Source organism: Peromyscus maniculatus, chromosome 6 (genome assembly GCF_049852395.1).
Source record: "Peromyscus maniculatus bairdii isolate BWxNUB_F1_BW_parent chromosome 6, HU_Pman_BW_mat_3.1, whole genome shotgun sequence".
NCBI lineage: Eukaryota > Metazoa > Chordata > Mammalia > Rodentia > Cricetidae > Peromyscus > Peromyscus maniculatus.
The window spans coordinates 60,423,745-60,440,298 of NC_134857.1; the positions used below are offsets into that span (position 1 = coordinate 60,423,745).

Consider the following 16,554-nt stretch of genomic DNA (forward strand, 5'->3'; position numbering starts at 1 on the left):
ATGTGCTATTTCTCTTTCTATGCTGGAATTATTTCATGTACTATGATGTCCTCCAGTTTTGTCCATGTTGTCTGAAATAACAAGATTTTACTCTTTTCTATAAACAATACTCCATGTGTGACTCATGATTTCATTCTCCATTCATTCACACAGACACCTAATATAATTCCCTGGTTTGGCTGTCATGCAGAGTATGGCAGTGAGTCTGGGATGTAGATGCCCAGTGGACACTGATTTCATCTTTTTTGGCTATGTACTCAGGACTAGGGTTACTGGGTCATATGGTAGCAGAACTTTGTACACGGTTTTGCACATATCTAGCATTCATTCCAAGAAACTCCTGTCTTTGCTTTCTCTAAACTAGGAGGTTGGTTGACCCAAGTGCTTGCTTTTGTATTTGAGCACAAGAGAGAAATATCTGGTCAAAACAATGATAACCAACTAAATACTTCTTGGTCAGTTCTAGTTTTATTGTTAGTGAGGAGTGAAGAACATATTGATTAGTTACATGCAACTTTTTTAAAATTTATTTTCACAGTTGTTGTGAACTTTCCAGATAGTGCTGAAATTAATAATGCATAGTTAGAATGTTTCAATCATGTGTCTAGTTATGCACAGGGATGATGGAAAGATGATGAGTTTGAGAAAGCCTGTTATTTAATACATGACATTTGAGATTCAAAGGCTTTTTAACACATTCTGTGAGTTAGCTTTTGCTTTCTTTCTAATGCCATTGCACTTTTCTGAAACCCACTTACTTAACTAACACGTTTCAGGGAAACTGGAGTTTTGTGAGTTGGACTTCTGGGTGAATCTGTTGTGAAGCAAATTAAAAACTCTGAACTCTCATTGAGACTGATGGATATCTGTATGCCCTGCCCATTCTCCCAGATATTCCTATAGATCCACTGTAGTACATATAGTGTTATGCATATATTTACATACATACTACCGTATAATTATTTAAAAACTTTCATGCTTCATTATTGACTACTGAGGATGTAGACTCAGAGACAGGTTTAAGGGTTAACCAGGGGCTGGTTGATCCATTATGAAAGTGAGGTAAAGATTCTATTTGTCTCACGCACTCCATGTTAATGTTGTTTACAGACATCATTCACTAAAAGATAGATGGAGCTTCAAAAACCATTACTGTGATGGGATCAAATCAAATGGGATTTGGTCTGGGGCAAAGGGTTTTATAGGCTTTTCAAGGAACCATGAAGTCAAAAGTATTTTCATAATACTGAGACTTGTTTTTTTCTCTCTTTGCCACTTTTCACTGTGTTAATATTCACACTAGTAAGTGAATTTGTTGGAAGACATTGCTGTCTGGTCAGAGGTTGCAGCCTCCCTATGGTCTGGCAGCTTATCTCAATAGTTAGACAGTATGGGACTCCCTCCCTCCCTCCAGCAGAACTTCCTGCCTCTACCTGCCCTTATCTGGAGAATGTCCCTGGGCCTGGAGGACTGACCTTATCTGAAAGCTGTCTCTAAACCAGATGTCTGTCTCTAAACCAGATGGTTGATTCATCTTTAGCTTGAACTTTGGCACAGATTTCTGCTGGAAGATTTGTGCTAGGAGTTCGGCTATAGGATCCTACTGCCACATACTAAGCCTTGTGATAGGACCGTGCCACTTAATAAAAATTAGGGTTTGTCCCCAGGATCCCCAAATCTATATGTTCCTTACACTCTGGAAGAAAGTTGAGCTGTCTCTGTGCTCATGGGCCACATATAAAGCTTTCTGTTGCCCCTTCTGCCTTTTTCCCCTTTCAGTCTGATGGCTGACAGGCCAAGAGGGAAAGAGGACCCCCACATGGATTTGTTGATGTCTTAGCATGAGTCAAGGTAGGCAGCAATCCACTAGTAATAGCCCTACTTTGTATCCCTCTGAACATCTTGGGAAAACACAGAGTAAATGCCAGATTTTCTCAAGAATGGCCTTGGTGAAGTGATACTTTATTAAATGTCTGCCTGTAAGTACATACTTTTTAAATACTTTGAGCGATAAGACAAGAAGAAATCTCATGTATTCTATTTCAAAGCTCAACTGTTGTGTTGAGACATGTGTAAGACAATAGAGGGGGAAACATGGAAGTCTGGCTTCATCACCAGGTCATTGTGTTTAGTATTTATTGTTCATATCAGGTGTATGGACTCATGCAGAGTCAGTCTTCATTTTTTCCATTAATAAACAATTATTAAGTACACAATCTTTATAAGATAGGAAGTACATTGGTAAGATGTGCAGAATCAGCCATGCTTAGCTCAAGAGGCTGTAACATCCATGGCAGTAAGCGCATTGGCCTTTCTAGTATGAGATGCCATGGCCGGCTGCTGTGAAAATCAGCTCCTGTTTCTCTTCCTGGGCAGCTGAGTTACCCTCTTGGAACAGTTCTTGTCATTTATATGTAACAACTGGACTCCAAACCCCACATACTAGTTCAGATTGTCTCAATGATTAAAACATTTATAATGTAACAAGCCTTACAATGTTTTGAAAATTTTTAGCTGGTTATATATAAGGCTTTAATTTATAAGAAGCACAGAAATGAATCCATCTTAGAATGGGAGAATCTATATATAGTGGATGTAAAAATAACTTTGAAAGCAAGGTCAACTCAGAAAGCAAAACCAAAATATTTTTGAAAGACTAGCAAACAACCAATTTGTCAGCCTTAGTTAGTGTTTTAATTGAGTTCCATTAAGAATATGAGTCTAGCCAGCTGTTGGACTTGTCACATCAATTCTAGCCATGATCAGAATGGTATCTGAGCATTGTCACAGGGCTGATCTTTATTCTTGTCAATTTTCTTTTGAAAAATTCCTATTATTGAGAAAAATAAACTTGAGAGGAATTCTATGTAAATATTAAATATGAACAAACGCCACTGTACAAGAGACCAGTTTTCAGGGGCATTACTCCTTCAGTTGTAAACCAGCAGGAGTTTTAGCTCCTTGATTATCCGAGTTTTTGTAGGCTAATGTGCCATCTCATCTCATTAGAGGAATGTATTTTAAGAAGATTTTTCTTAAATTAGAAATATTTTATTTCTAGTTTAAATTTCTTTGCTTATTGTAAATTCCTAAGAAAAAATTTTAGGTTGTTCATTCTCATTTTGTTTGTTTATTTTTAATTTAAAAAATGTTATTTATTTTAAGCATATGAGTGTTTCAATTACATGTATGTGTACCACCTATGTGCTTGGTACCCAGGGAAGATAGAAGCAGGTATTGGGCCAGGCGGTGGTGGTGGTGCACTCCTTTAATCCCAGCACTCGGGAGGCAGAGCCAAGCGGATCTCTGTGAGTTTGAGGTCAGCCTGGTCTACAGAGTTCCAGGAAAGGCACAAAAACTACACAGAGAAACCCTGTCTCAAAAAAACCAAAAACCCAAAACCAAAAACACCAAACAAATTTAAAAAAAGGTATTGGATCTCCTGAGACTAGAGTTACAAATGGTTGTGAGCCACTGTGTGGGCTCTGGGAATTGAACCCGAGTCCTGGGTAAACAGCAGCACTTTTAATCGATGAGCCCTTTCTTCAGCCCCCTCCTTTCTGTGTTAGATTTTCTCTGCTTAATATAAATTCAGTCTGCAAACTAAAACTTTACAAGACACAAAAATACTTGTCTTTTTCTGTCTGTTAGTTTGCGAGCCTTTTAAAAGTCATTGCAGGAAGGTGGGTGTGTCTCTAGCAGAGGTTATTTTTACTCGGCTCTGCCTATTCAAATTATAGAAAGTGAATTTCATTCCTTAAAATAGTCTGTTGGTTGCCTGGTGCCTCTATCCAGAGCCTTCCTGTGGTGCAATGCAACTTAAAACATTGCATCCAATGGTCTAAATGCATCACAGCATTGAACACTGAACAGAGAAATACTACTACGCCTTTCCTTGTCATCTGTAACATGGGAGACACTAGAGATCCGTCCGTGAATTGGTGCACACTGATAACAATTTAAATGTGGAATTCTGGGGTGGAGGTGGATTAGAGGAGCTGTTTCTTACAAAGGTGGAGGCATGAAGAGCCTGTGCTCTTTGTTAGATGTTAGACACGGAAGACCCTTTTCACATTTCTCATCATTCCTCAACTGCCCCGCTAGTCACAGGTACACGCTTACTAATCTAACGGATACTTGCTGTCAAGGCGGCATGGAGCACAAGTGAAAGTTATCGCTTCACAAGAAGACACAGTTCCCAAGTGGCATAGGTGCAGGTGAGGGAGAACACATTCTCTCCCTCCCTCCCTCTCCTCCCCCCTCCCTCCCTCCCTCTCCCTCCCCCTTTCTCTCTCTCTCTCTCTCTCTCTCTCTCTCTCTCTCTCCCTCCCTCCCTCCCTCCCTCCCTCCCTCCCTCCCTCCCTCCCTCCCTCTCTCTCTCTCTCTCTCTCTCTCTCTCTCTCTCTGTATGTGTGTTGTTAACAAGCACCACGGATACTGTGGTGCTTGTCTACGATCGCCCTTCCCATGGTCCAGTGTTTCCGCACACACTCATTAGACTGCAGGGACCCCACTCAGATTCCATTCTTAGCACTGCAAATGCACCCAGGTTTATATGGGACACAACTCCAGAGTGCATTTCCCCTTGTGAGTTGCTCTGACAACTATTTAAGCTCCAGTGTTTTGTGTCTTCCCATGCCTGGAGTGGTGCTAGCCAATTTGATTCTATGTCTCTTTGCCTTTTGAAATATTTCACGATAATTGTTGAAAGGAAGACCCGTTTCCTGCCTGTATCTTTGACAAGCAAATGAGATATTCAAGTAAATCATTGAAAAGTAGGAGGAAATCTGCCAGAAAACTGCCAGTCAGAGAAAAGAAAGAATTTTCTTTGCCGCTTCCATTTTACCTGCTTTTATGCTGATGACATGCCAGGCATTACGGCAGATTTTCTACCAGATAGAGAATTCATGATCCATGGCTAGTGCAGTTAAACCCACCGAAAGACACTACCCACAAGCAAGCAGCAGGTGCGGAGGCAGCTTGGTGGCTTGATTCTGGTGGTACTTTTGTAAACTCCTGTCTTGACATGCCACCGCTGCTGTACAAGGCACAGCTTTGGTGGGGGTCTGTACACAGTCACATCCAAAGCGAGTTACAACACTGAGCAGAGCTCAGTCATCAAGAGCCATTCACTGACTGCCCACCACATGCTAGCCTTCGGGTAAATTACTGTGCCAAACTGCTGTTTATCTATATACATATTTTCTTGAATATTTATGCTTTTCCCCCCTCTTAAATTTGGTGTTTTCTTTCAAAAGATGGCAGTTTCTAAATGTCAAAAACAAACAGATTGAGCCAGGTGTGGTGGCTTACACCTTTAATCCTAGCATTTGGAAGACAGAGGTGGGTGGGTCTTATCTACTTAGCAAGTCACAGAACATCCAAGGTTACGTAGAGACTCTGCCTCAAAAAGCCAAAACCTAAACCAAATAGTTCAAATAAAGATGGTAAGGATTTTAAGATAGGAGCTGGGGAGATAGCTTGGTTCTTCCAGTGTTTGCTGTACAATCCATCATGAGGCCTGGATCTGGATCCCTAGCACCATATAAAAGCCAGGCATGGAGGTGGGTGTGTACCTGTTACCCTTAGCATGGTGGTAGGTGTGTACCTGTCACCCTAGGCATGGTGATGGGTGTGTATCTGTAACTCCAGGTGTGATGGTGCATGTGCACCCCAGTGAAGGAGGTACAGGGCAGGGACAGAAGGGTCTTCAGCCAGTCAGCTAGACCCCACTGCAATCAATGACCTCCAAGTTTAGTTAGAGACCTTTGTCAAACACTAACAGGGAGCGTGACAGGGAAAGACACTTGAAGCCAATCTCTAGCTTTCACGTGCTCCTACACGTAAGAACATGTGTACCACATACATATGTGCACACACAAATTAACAAATTATGCATACCCCCTCCAAAAAGAATGTTTAGATACCGACTTATTAAACAAAAAATACATACATGCACACCTGTACACATATGCTCATGCGGACCAGTTTAGAACGAAGAAGGAAAAATAGTTGGATGCCAATATACAGGTCTATCTGATTTAGCTTGTTTAGGTTTTAGCAGTTGGATGATGGGAGTTTGCTGTCTATGTTGGTGAGAACATCCTCATTATACTCTGCCTTCAGCTTCCCAGCATGCTCTGTTTTGGTTCTCATTCTTTTAATGATTGCCCCCGATGCCCTGCTCACTGGCCTTCTCCTGTTATTCCAGTTCAATGTGAGAAAATGGGGAAGTTTTCAGATAAATCTATTTTCAGATTTTCCGTGTGGGCTCAGCGCTCTAACTTCCACTGGCTCTGCTGGCTTTCATCTTCCCATCATTTCCAGTGGTGCACTCTAACTGCGCTGTACAGGGTGTGTCAAGGACCCAGGCCACCTCACATCAGTCCGCAACACCAATGCAAACAGTGCCAGTGAGCACTTTTAGAAATATCCATAGCACTTTCGTAGAACACGTTTGTCCATGAGTGAAATGAAATACTTCTCCAGCTAATGCTGCCTGGCTCTTTAAACTCAAATCTTATGAGCTCTCCTTCATGCATTTTCCCCTTGCAGTTCTGGGCTGAAGTTCTTTGTACTTCTTCTGAAACTCTTATAGTAATCAATATTATTGATCGAATAGTGAACCATTTAACATTTTATGCAAATGTAAACAAATGCTTTTATTTTTTCTTCCTTTTCTGGGAGCCAATGCCTGGAAGATCCAATCAGTTTGGATGAGAGCATGGTGATGTCTTGGACTTCTGCATTGGAATCCTGAGTTCTGTCCTTTGTGACAAGAGGGACCCCAGAGGAGTTGGCTCAGTCTCCTCACTTAGTTTCTACTGCTTTGCTGAGACATTGTGTGCGATTAGTTGTTTAATCGTGTTACTTTGAAGACAATGAAGAGAGGAATAAACTAACCCAAGTCCTTGATGGACCTAATTTTGAACACAGAGCTGGATGGGTGTTGTCCCTTTGTATAGAAAGGAGCTGGTGCTCAGCAGATGTCTAATGGCTCTTGGGGAGGCATGCAGCTAGACAGAGGCTCCCTTGGTTTGGTGCTATAGCAGAAGTTATAAATCACTCAGAAGATATATTTTTTTCCTACAGACAAAACTATTGCTACTAAAGGAAAATGGAATTAAGAGGGAAAAGCTTTTGAAGAAAATATATCTAAAAATATCTATCCTATCTCTTCAAAAAATTGGCTGGAACACCTGGATTTTTCTGAGTGTAATTTTAGTTAGGTAAACATTGAAAAGATGTATTTTTCTAAAGAAGGAAAGAATACTTTTATGGAAAATGATGATTGGCAGTCCTCTTCAGCAGTAGATTATTTTTGCAAAAATAATTTTCCTTGTTTTAAAGTTTAAGAAAGCATGAATTCAGTCAGGGCCAGCAACATGGCTGGCCTGGAAAAGGTGCCTTCTGCCAAACTTGATGACCTGAGTTTTCTCTCTGGTACCCGCATGGTGCAAGGATAGAGACTGTATCTGAAGGTTGTCCTCTGCCCTACATGTGTGGAGGTTGTCATACAAACACACACCCACCACATGTATCCACATAAAATAAGTAAATTAATGAACTGATAAGAACTCAAACACTAATAGTGATAAACATCATTATTGCTTACCTGAAAACATTTACCCTTCAACGGGCTTCTTTGTAGGGTATCCACTTAAAAACAGAGAGATGCAGATGGGCACTGTGAGTGGTTTTCTATGCAATACTTAAGTGTTTCTTTTGCATCTGGGGTTCATAGTTGTGTGAGATGTGCTTTATTAGGCTTAAAAATTGGTGAGCCATCTTAAAAATATGCAGAACTGTATTTAGCATATACCTATACCAGCTGCCAGGCAAATGGTGCTGACTTTAAGGAGTTGGGTTATGGTGGCCAAATGCTACTTGGTATAGTGAATGGGGACTCAGAAGGAAAATTATGACAAAACTCTGAGAAGAGTAAGAGGGCATGATTTAATAGGCCATTGCTAAACAAGTACAAAAATAGAAAGACATACTTTAGTCAGAGAACAAGGGAAACAGAGAAAAGCAAATTCTTTGGGGCCTCGAAGTCTGACTGTTATACCTCTAGGAATATATACATATACACTCAGCACATGGTAATGTACTCACCAAGTACAAGTATGAATCTGAATGGCATCAGTGGCAACATCCCTAGGAGATGAACTGGACGTACACACATACCATTTGTGATGTTGGTCAGAACTGCCTGGTACAACAGGCTGTCAGGGAATTGGTGAAATCATCAGAATGTCTCATGACTCAAAATTAAATTATATAGGACACTTTGAAACATACTGTAGGAAACAGTCAAACTTGGGGAAGGCAATAAAAAGATGTCCTATGTCATTTTTTCCCACTTCTAATTGCTCATGCTTTCATGGGGTTTAAAAATAAAAGCTATAAAATATATTACTTTCAGAGATGCTGACAGGGCCTGAATTTATGAGAGCTTATGATCAAACATGAATACATTGAATATTCATGGCTTTTCTTACAGTTTGGATCATAATTCTCCCCCACATTCCCATGCACTGAAGGCTTGGTCCCCAGCTTGTAACACTGCTGGGAGGAATTGGAATCTTTAAGAGGTGCTGTTTAGTAGGAGTTTTTAAGTAATCAGGTTAGGCCATAGAAAGGATTTGGACCCTCATAACTGTTCTTCCTATCTTTGGTTCTCAGCTTCCTCTGCCTTCCCACAAGTCCAAAGGCAATGAGGTCAACCGACTAGGGACTACATTCTGCAAAACTGTTAGCCAGGGTTATGCTGGCTGGAGACCACTCTTCATTATTACCACCATGTGTTCATGTTCAATTGTGTTAAAATTTGTAGGGGAAATGAAATGTTTTTCAGTACTAGACTACACAGTTGGAATTTAACTCTTAAGGACATATTTATTGATCATTTCATTTTGTTGTTGTTTGAGACAGGGTTCTTCTATGTAACAACCTCATCTGTTCTGGTCAAAAGAAGTGACACTGAACAATGTTTGAATCAATCTTTCCACTTTCTATTCTAGTCATCTGCATTATAACAAGCTTCCAAAGTCTTTGTCACATATTCAGAATTTAGCTGATGCTTCATTATTGGATCTCATACCTCCTACAGACTTTTCTATCTTATTTCCAGCTAGCTACTGCAATACTGAAGTCCAGTATAATAGATTTTATAGCCAACAAAGTAATCAGAATCTGTAGAGCCCAGCTCCAGGGAGAAAACAAGAGCTAGCCCCCTGGGTCTGTAGAAGTATGACGCTGTCTCTCCTCTCCTGAAGAGTTAGAGATTCTGCTGGCTACATGCTTGAATGTGATTCCGTGGGAACTGTGGATACCAAGGGTGGAGACGCCTGAGTTGGATGGTCTGACATTGGAGCTGTTAGCAGAAGCTGGAAATGCTTAGGACTACATCTGAGTCAGAGGGCTTTGAACTGTGGACTTATTCTAACAGTTGCTTTTAATTAAGTCAGCCTGGCCTGCTGGGATTCTGGCAGCCCAGCTGTTCAGAAAGCTCCCATTCTTTGGAAATGTTCTGGCTTTCCCAAGGTTTTACTCAGCATTTTGGATTTTGTTTTCATTTCCATTTTCAGATTTACAATCGCTTAGATACCAATTGCTGTGGATTCAGACCTCGAAAGGAAGATACCTGTACACAGAATGGACTGAGGCCAAACTGTGATGACCAAAATTCTGTGACTTTAGCACACATTGTCCAGCGAAAGAAGGACCCAAGGCATTTGGTCTTTGTAAACAACAAGGGCTTCTTCGATAGAAGTGAAGACAACCTAAACTTCAAATTGCTAGAAGGCATCAGAGAGTAAGTTTTTGTTTGTTGTGGAAGTCCCATCTCATTCTTTAGCCTGGACTGTTCTGGAATTCTCTGTGTAGCTCAGGCTACACACTTTTGTCTTCTAAACTGACCTTAAACTTGCAGTCATCCTCCTGCTTCAGCTTTCAGAGGGCAAGGATTATAGGAAGGAGCTGTTACACCCAGAATAAAGAGTAAATTTTCTAGTGAAGTGACATTTTGGATGATCACATATATGTTAAACAACTAGTAATGTTCCATGAAAACTCACACCTTATGTTAGATAGATTTCCAAAGAAATTATGGGTGTGGGAGGGACCTAAGGAAGTAAAATAACCCTCCAAGAGCAGCCAGTGCACCTATCAACAGTCTACAATGCCTGCACAGCTCCTACCATTTTCTGCCTTCACTGCCTTGATCACCCTTCATTGTGAAAACCCGTGTAGGTAAGGTTGGACAGATTCAGGGCTGCCAGGAGTAGGGATAATCAGGTGGCAGAGGCTCTGTTATTAGTGCCCAGGATTGGACATGGGAGGAACAATAGAGATGTCAAAATCCATAATAAACTATTTGGCCTGTCAATAGAACTAATAAGCATGGCAGGGAGTCAGATTCATGATAAACCCAAATAACTGCTATAAATGAATACAGTGGGAGAAGAGCTCTCTGAAGAGCAGGGCACCAGAGGACAGCAGACCCTTTAAGCTTGGGAGGAGGACTTTGGAGTACTCACAAATCTTTATAGTAGACATAGACTCTGGGGCTGGGTCTTAAACAGAGGAGGAGCTGCAGGAGGCTAGTCAATGAAGTACAGCTGTACTCAATATGGACCCAAAACTCAGAAGTGACCGAAACCATTTAGGAGACATTTGGTAGGACTTAGAAAGGATACAGAGTCAAGAGGAGGCTGCTGTGAAGTTAAGGAAGATAGTTCTGTGCTGCGGAAGTGAAAACACATTTAGTCTCATGGCACACTGATCTCATGCATTTGTGCATAGAGGAGGTTCAGACTCTTGAGTAGCAGGAGCTGGGCTACAAAGATTTATCAGTTCTACCTCAGTTTTGTAAGCCGTGAATAACTTTCCACAGTAAGTGGAGCCACCCTCGTTTGCTACCCATTTTAGTCAGGAATAAGATCCCCTAATGAGGTTAGATTGGAAGCTTCAGAGTCCATAAGATAGAGGTAGCTCCCTCAGAGTTGAGCAATGTCCGGGAAACATCCCAGTAAGTCTGAAGTTCATGGTAGAGCTCAGCTTTTCCAAGCCCGCACCCACTGCTTTTTCTTGCAGATACTTGTATTTGTGTTCCAATGCTGTTACTCTTACTAGGCTGGCAGGTGTGTGGCTCAGGGTGTTCCATACCCAGAGCTCAAACAAAGGCAAACCCAGAAGAAGACAACAAAAAGTGTAGAACTTGCTGATGATCCTCTGCAGCACCTCTCAATTGTTTCCCCTTGACTTGGTTCTTAGATAATGTGGATTTTATATACACTCTCAATACTAAAAAGCACCCTCTTCCTATGGGTTTTGAGAGTCCCGAGAGGTTGTTTGCCACATCCCTCCTTCCCCTGTTGATGCTCTTCCTGTCTCTGTGAATTGAAGGCAGAATACGTGGTAGGTTCTCCCTTTTAAATGCCTAAGCCAAGGAGAATTTATGCATAGGAAAAATGACATTCCCAAGATGTCACTTGCTGAATTGATACTACAAGGACTTAAAATTTCTTTGTAGAATTGAGAGTGCCAGGGGCATGCATCTATCTATCTTAAACATTCACATAGATATGAACACTTTTATTTATTCTTTCAAAGAAGATTAAACCTTAACTTCATTATGAGGAGTAATGGGTTTAAGGTTAAACCTTCTTTGAATATGTATTTCACACATTAAGAAGCAAAAGTGAAGTCTTTGCTAAGTTCAGAGTCACACATAGAATATTTCCATTACCAATACAATGTAAAAACCAATAGTAGAGTAATGGGTTGTTTTCTTTTATGAACAGGGCTGAAGAGCCTGGTGGTTTTAATACTTGCCTTTCATGCGTTCTGCCTCAGCTAAATTAGTTGAAGGGCTATAGAAGTTACAATTACGGATATTAATACTTCATACAAAAACGCTGCTTAGTTAATTCATAGCCCACAGGACTTCACGGTACATGTCTTTGGGGAGCCTGGAATATACAATAAGCCTTATTTAACTTCACATTTCTGAGATTTAATAAGTATGTTCAGTGCTGTGACCTTTGGTCTTCTAGCACCCTCAGAATTCCTGACCTTGGGTTCCTAGTGTCCATGCATCCCATGTCTTGTCTCCAAGTTTGTCTTGGAGTGTATGTTCTTGGAGTGTATGTTCTTGCCATGCAGTGTTTGAGGTACAACTGAATTCATTTGAAAGTTACTCTTGAACCCCAGTGATTATAGGGTGCATTTAGCAGCATTTTAATGAGAGCTAGATGAGGCCAAGCTGGGGGAGTGGCAGAATATAACCTATGATTTCAACCAGACATTTCCTAAGATTTCTGTCCACACTGCTAGACTCTGTGTGTGCTGGAATTTGGCTCGAGTCCTTCTACATGGAAAGAAGCAAGTTCAGTGAACTCTCTCAAGGCGATTTAGCCAGATCCTTCTTAAGTGACCTCAGGATGTCCAGTGAGATGTCATGGAATGTCCTTGCTCCAAAAGTTTACTTTCACTGAATTTTTTTGAAAACAGTTGCCAGCTTCCCATGACTGTAACTAACATCTGAGGTGATCACCTTACAAAATGGGGAGATATATCATGGTTCACAGCCTTAGAGATTTCAGACCATAGTCACCTGGACTGTTTGTTTGATCCTTTAGTGGTACTAAATGCCACCACATTTCCATTAATCATTTCCATCTCATTAACCAGTGTAATGTAAAAAAACAAAACAAAATAAAACAAAAACCAATAGTAGAGTAATGGGTTTTTAATTTTTTTTTTTATTTTTATGAACAGGACTTTTATAATCAAGGTTGGAGAGGTCCTTTTCAGTACATGGCCAGGAATTGAAAGAGAGAGGAGTAAAGGGTAGAGTTCTAGTATCCTTTGCAAGGCCTGCCCCATTGACCCCACCCTCTACTATGCCTCACCTCCTTGAAGGACCACCATCTCCCAATCACAGTACTCTAAGGATCTCTGTGAGTTCGAGGCCAGCCTGGTCTACAGAGTGAGATCCAGGACAGGCACCAAAACTATACACGGAAACCCTGTCTTGAAAACCATATGTGTGTGTGTGTGTGTGTGTGTGTGTGTGTGTGTGTGTGTGTGTGTGTGTGCATGTATGTACATATACATATTATGTAATAACAATGAAAAAGAAGCTATGAATTTGAAAGAGATCATGAAGGGATTATAGGAATTTGAAGGGAAGAAAGGGAAGGTGAAATGATTATATTATAATCTAAAATAAAAAAATAAAACCATAAAAGAAAAGAAAAAAAGAGCATTGGCAGTCATTCAAGTTCTAAAAGTATAATCTGAATCAGAGGGAGTTCTTCTCTAATTGAGTTTTCTTTAAAAATAATAATTTCTCTTTTGTTCTATTACAAGTTTGAGATCATTGCACTTTTTTTTTTTTTTTCCCGAGACAGGGTTTCCCTGTGTAGCTTTGTGCCTTTCCTGGAACTCACTTGGTAGCCCAGACTGGCCTTGAATTCACAGAGATCCACCTGGCTCTGCCTCCTGAATGCTGGGATTAAAGGCGTGCAGCACCACTGCCCGGCTGAGATCATTGCACTTTAAACTCCGAGTTTTGCTCAGGGAGAATACTCCACTCTCACATTTCCTTTCACCAAACCACCTCGTTACCAATGGAAACAGATAAAAGACTTTCTGTAGGGCACATGGAGCTTAAGATGAAAGGAAATACTTCTTCAGACCTGATGTGATCTCAATTCTGTGCCTCTCTTTGCCGGTCTGTAGCAACCTTTAAGTACGAAATTACACATTTTTCTTGCATTTTATTTTTAGGAGAAGTGTCTGCTTGTCGGTGACAAAAACATTTCATTCTCAAGGTCCTATTTGCTAGTGTGATTTATGCCAGATTAATGAAGGCAGGGCACCTGGGGGAAGGAATAATAACAGTTTTGAGCAATTGCTAAGTGAAACACTGTGTTATCGTTTCAGGTTTCCCGACTCTGCAGTTTCTGTTTTGAAGAGCCAGCACTTACGGCAGAAGCTCCTTCAGTCTCTGTTCCTTGATAAGGTTTACTGGGAAAGTCAAGGAGGCAGGCAAGGCATCGAGAAGCTCATTGATGTGGTAGAGCAGAGAGCCAGAATCCTTGTCACCTACATCAATGCACATGGCGTCAAAGTATTACCTATGAAAGAATGACATAGGACTGTCTTCTGCCTTGAGGGCTATACATGTGTGACCTTTGGTTTTTCTTAAATGAAGTAGATCAACCTTAAGTGTTTCTAGGAGTGAAGCAGCATAGTTGAATATACAAAACTGACCTGATGCATATCATAAACAGAGTTTAGAAAGTTTGCATCACTTGAAGGTATGCAGATTCAAGAAGTTTCGGGATAGCATATTGCTTGCAAAACGTCTGATGGTGTTTTTTGCCTAACATTCTGACATGTGTGTCTCAGCATTGTTATTACACAATGGCTCCAATTATTATTCCCACTAATGTTAAAGCATTTTCATGATATTTGACAGAGCAATATAAACCAAAGGCACTGACTCTTCTAATAAATCATTCTCATGCCATTTAACTGATCTGACCAGCTCCTAGCAGAGAGTTTATTGACATTCCCCTGATGTTGATCATTACAACAGTTTCCCAACCCTATCCAGAAGCAATTCTACCAGGAAATTGAGGCATGTGGCTGTGAAAGCCAAAGTCTTGAAACCCCTTCTAAGTAGTCATGGTAGTAGATTCATTTACAAACTGCTGGTTGTATTTTCTAGCGTCTATAAACAACCAGTTATTTTTGATCTACCAAAATCTCATATTCATTCCTTCTAAGAATTTACTGTCAGCATAGAAATATCCATATGTAGCAATGGATATATCAGTTCACTTTGCTCTCTTAATTTTGATTCAATTTATGTCTGGTGGTTAGAAAACTAAACAGTTATAAGGCATGATGTTACTATTTGAAAATTTATTTTGTGGGGTCTATTAATGTTCCTATTGATTGGTTGGTTGGTTGGTTGGCTTTTTAAAAAAATAACTATAAGGTCTCATGTAGTCCATGCTGGCTTTGACCTCCTTATGAGGATGACCTTGATCTTCAGATGCTCCATTTCCCAAGTGTTGGGATTAAAGATGTGTGCCACCATGCCCAGCAGTGCTGGAGATCAGACTCAGGGCTTCATTCATGCTAGGTAGGTACTGTATGACTAAGCCCATAACCCCAGTCCACTTTTAATGATTTTAGAAAGGATATGCTATAATTTCTGTAGTTTTATTTTAATCATAGAAGACTTCTTTTGTATAATTAGGTTTCACCTGATTCAACTGTTGTTATCTAGGAATAAGTTCAGATATTAAACTTATTATGTAGATCAATATGAGAAGTCTCGGTGAAACCCAACCCACGTGACTGAATCTTTTCAAGAAGAGTACATGACTAGAGAACATGTGACAATATGTTGGGCAAAATTGAATCTCAAATAATTCTCCAAATCCCTCTGCCAACCTTTTAGTTGAGTTGGAAGGACTGAGACATACAATGTTCATGCTCTGAATCTTCCTGCCCTTGGGAAATCTGCAAGGTCATCATGTAGTCTACTTACATGGAGGGAGGCTTCAAATCTAGAACAAATTATTTCTCTCTCACTTTTAGCTCTCCTACTCCTTATTTAAAAGCTGACTGATTAGCCAGATATGGTGATGAATACCTGACTTCCTAGCACCCAGGAAGCTGTGAAGGAAGATTCCAAGTTTGAGGCCAGTCTGGTTGACATAGTAATATCCTGTCTGACATGTATTCTTTCTTTCATAAAAACTGGTTTACTGACCTTTTCTTTCTTTGGAAACTTAAAAATAAAAAGTTATAAATTTTTATTGCATTTGTCTTCTCTTTTTTTTCAGTTGTTGTTCCTAACATGCACATTTTCTATATTCTGATGAAGAATAATTTAATACAATGTGAACTTTAAAAAACATAGTAGTCTAGGCTACATCATAAATGGAAAACATTTGTGTAGATTCTAATGGATACAAACACACCAACTTAAGCTAATAGTATTTTAACTATAATAAAAGACAGACCCAAAAGAGAGGTCTCCTTTGACGCTCTCATTTCTGCTTTTCAAGGCTCATTTCCAAGCACTGTGTTTATTATCATGTGTGTTCCCTTTCCCTTTGTCACATTCTCTTCACTGTGACCTGAGTATGACTCTGGCCCTGGTGAGTCCCCATGTTGTCTTCTGTCTATGAGTTTTATTTGGTTAATCATCATTTAATTATCCTTTCAAGCACTTGCAATGCCCCCTGCCACTTGACTTAGAATTAAAAGAATTTCTTCCAAGTTGTCTCATGCCTTGTCAAGATGACCTAATACATACATGAATACTTTTTTATTTTTAGAAAATGTACCATTTCATCCACACTTTGGTATCAATTTCAGGCACTGTGAGCATCTTAAAAGCTTGCTTTCATGTGTCTAAGGCTACATTGCTTTGAAGCAGCCTGGACTCCCACAGGTGGGTTGGACTATATTTTTTGCCTGGTTATTTCAACATGCTTAATACTAAATGGAAGGCTCAAGAAC

The 16,554-nt window shown here is 40.3% G+C and overlaps 1 protein-coding gene across 2 annotated transcripts in view; it reads left to right on the top strand.

The window, feature by feature from the left end:
* Nucleotides 1-15,845, top strand: part of Gask1b (golgi associated kinase 1B) — a 55,498-nt gene extending 39,653 nt beyond the window's left edge. For both annotated transcript variants that reach the window (XM_006981095.4, XM_076574286.1), the window contains exons 4-5: nt 9,591-9,817; nt 13,954-15,845. In XM_006981095.4, the coding sequence (XP_006981157.1) occupies nt 9,591-9,817; nt 13,954-14,161 (435 nt within the window). In that variant the 3' untranslated portion in view covers nt 14,162-15,845. The remainder of the gene's footprint in view (nt 1-9,590; nt 9,818-13,953) is intronic.
* The last annotated feature ends 709 nt before the right edge of the window (nt 15,846-16,554 follow it).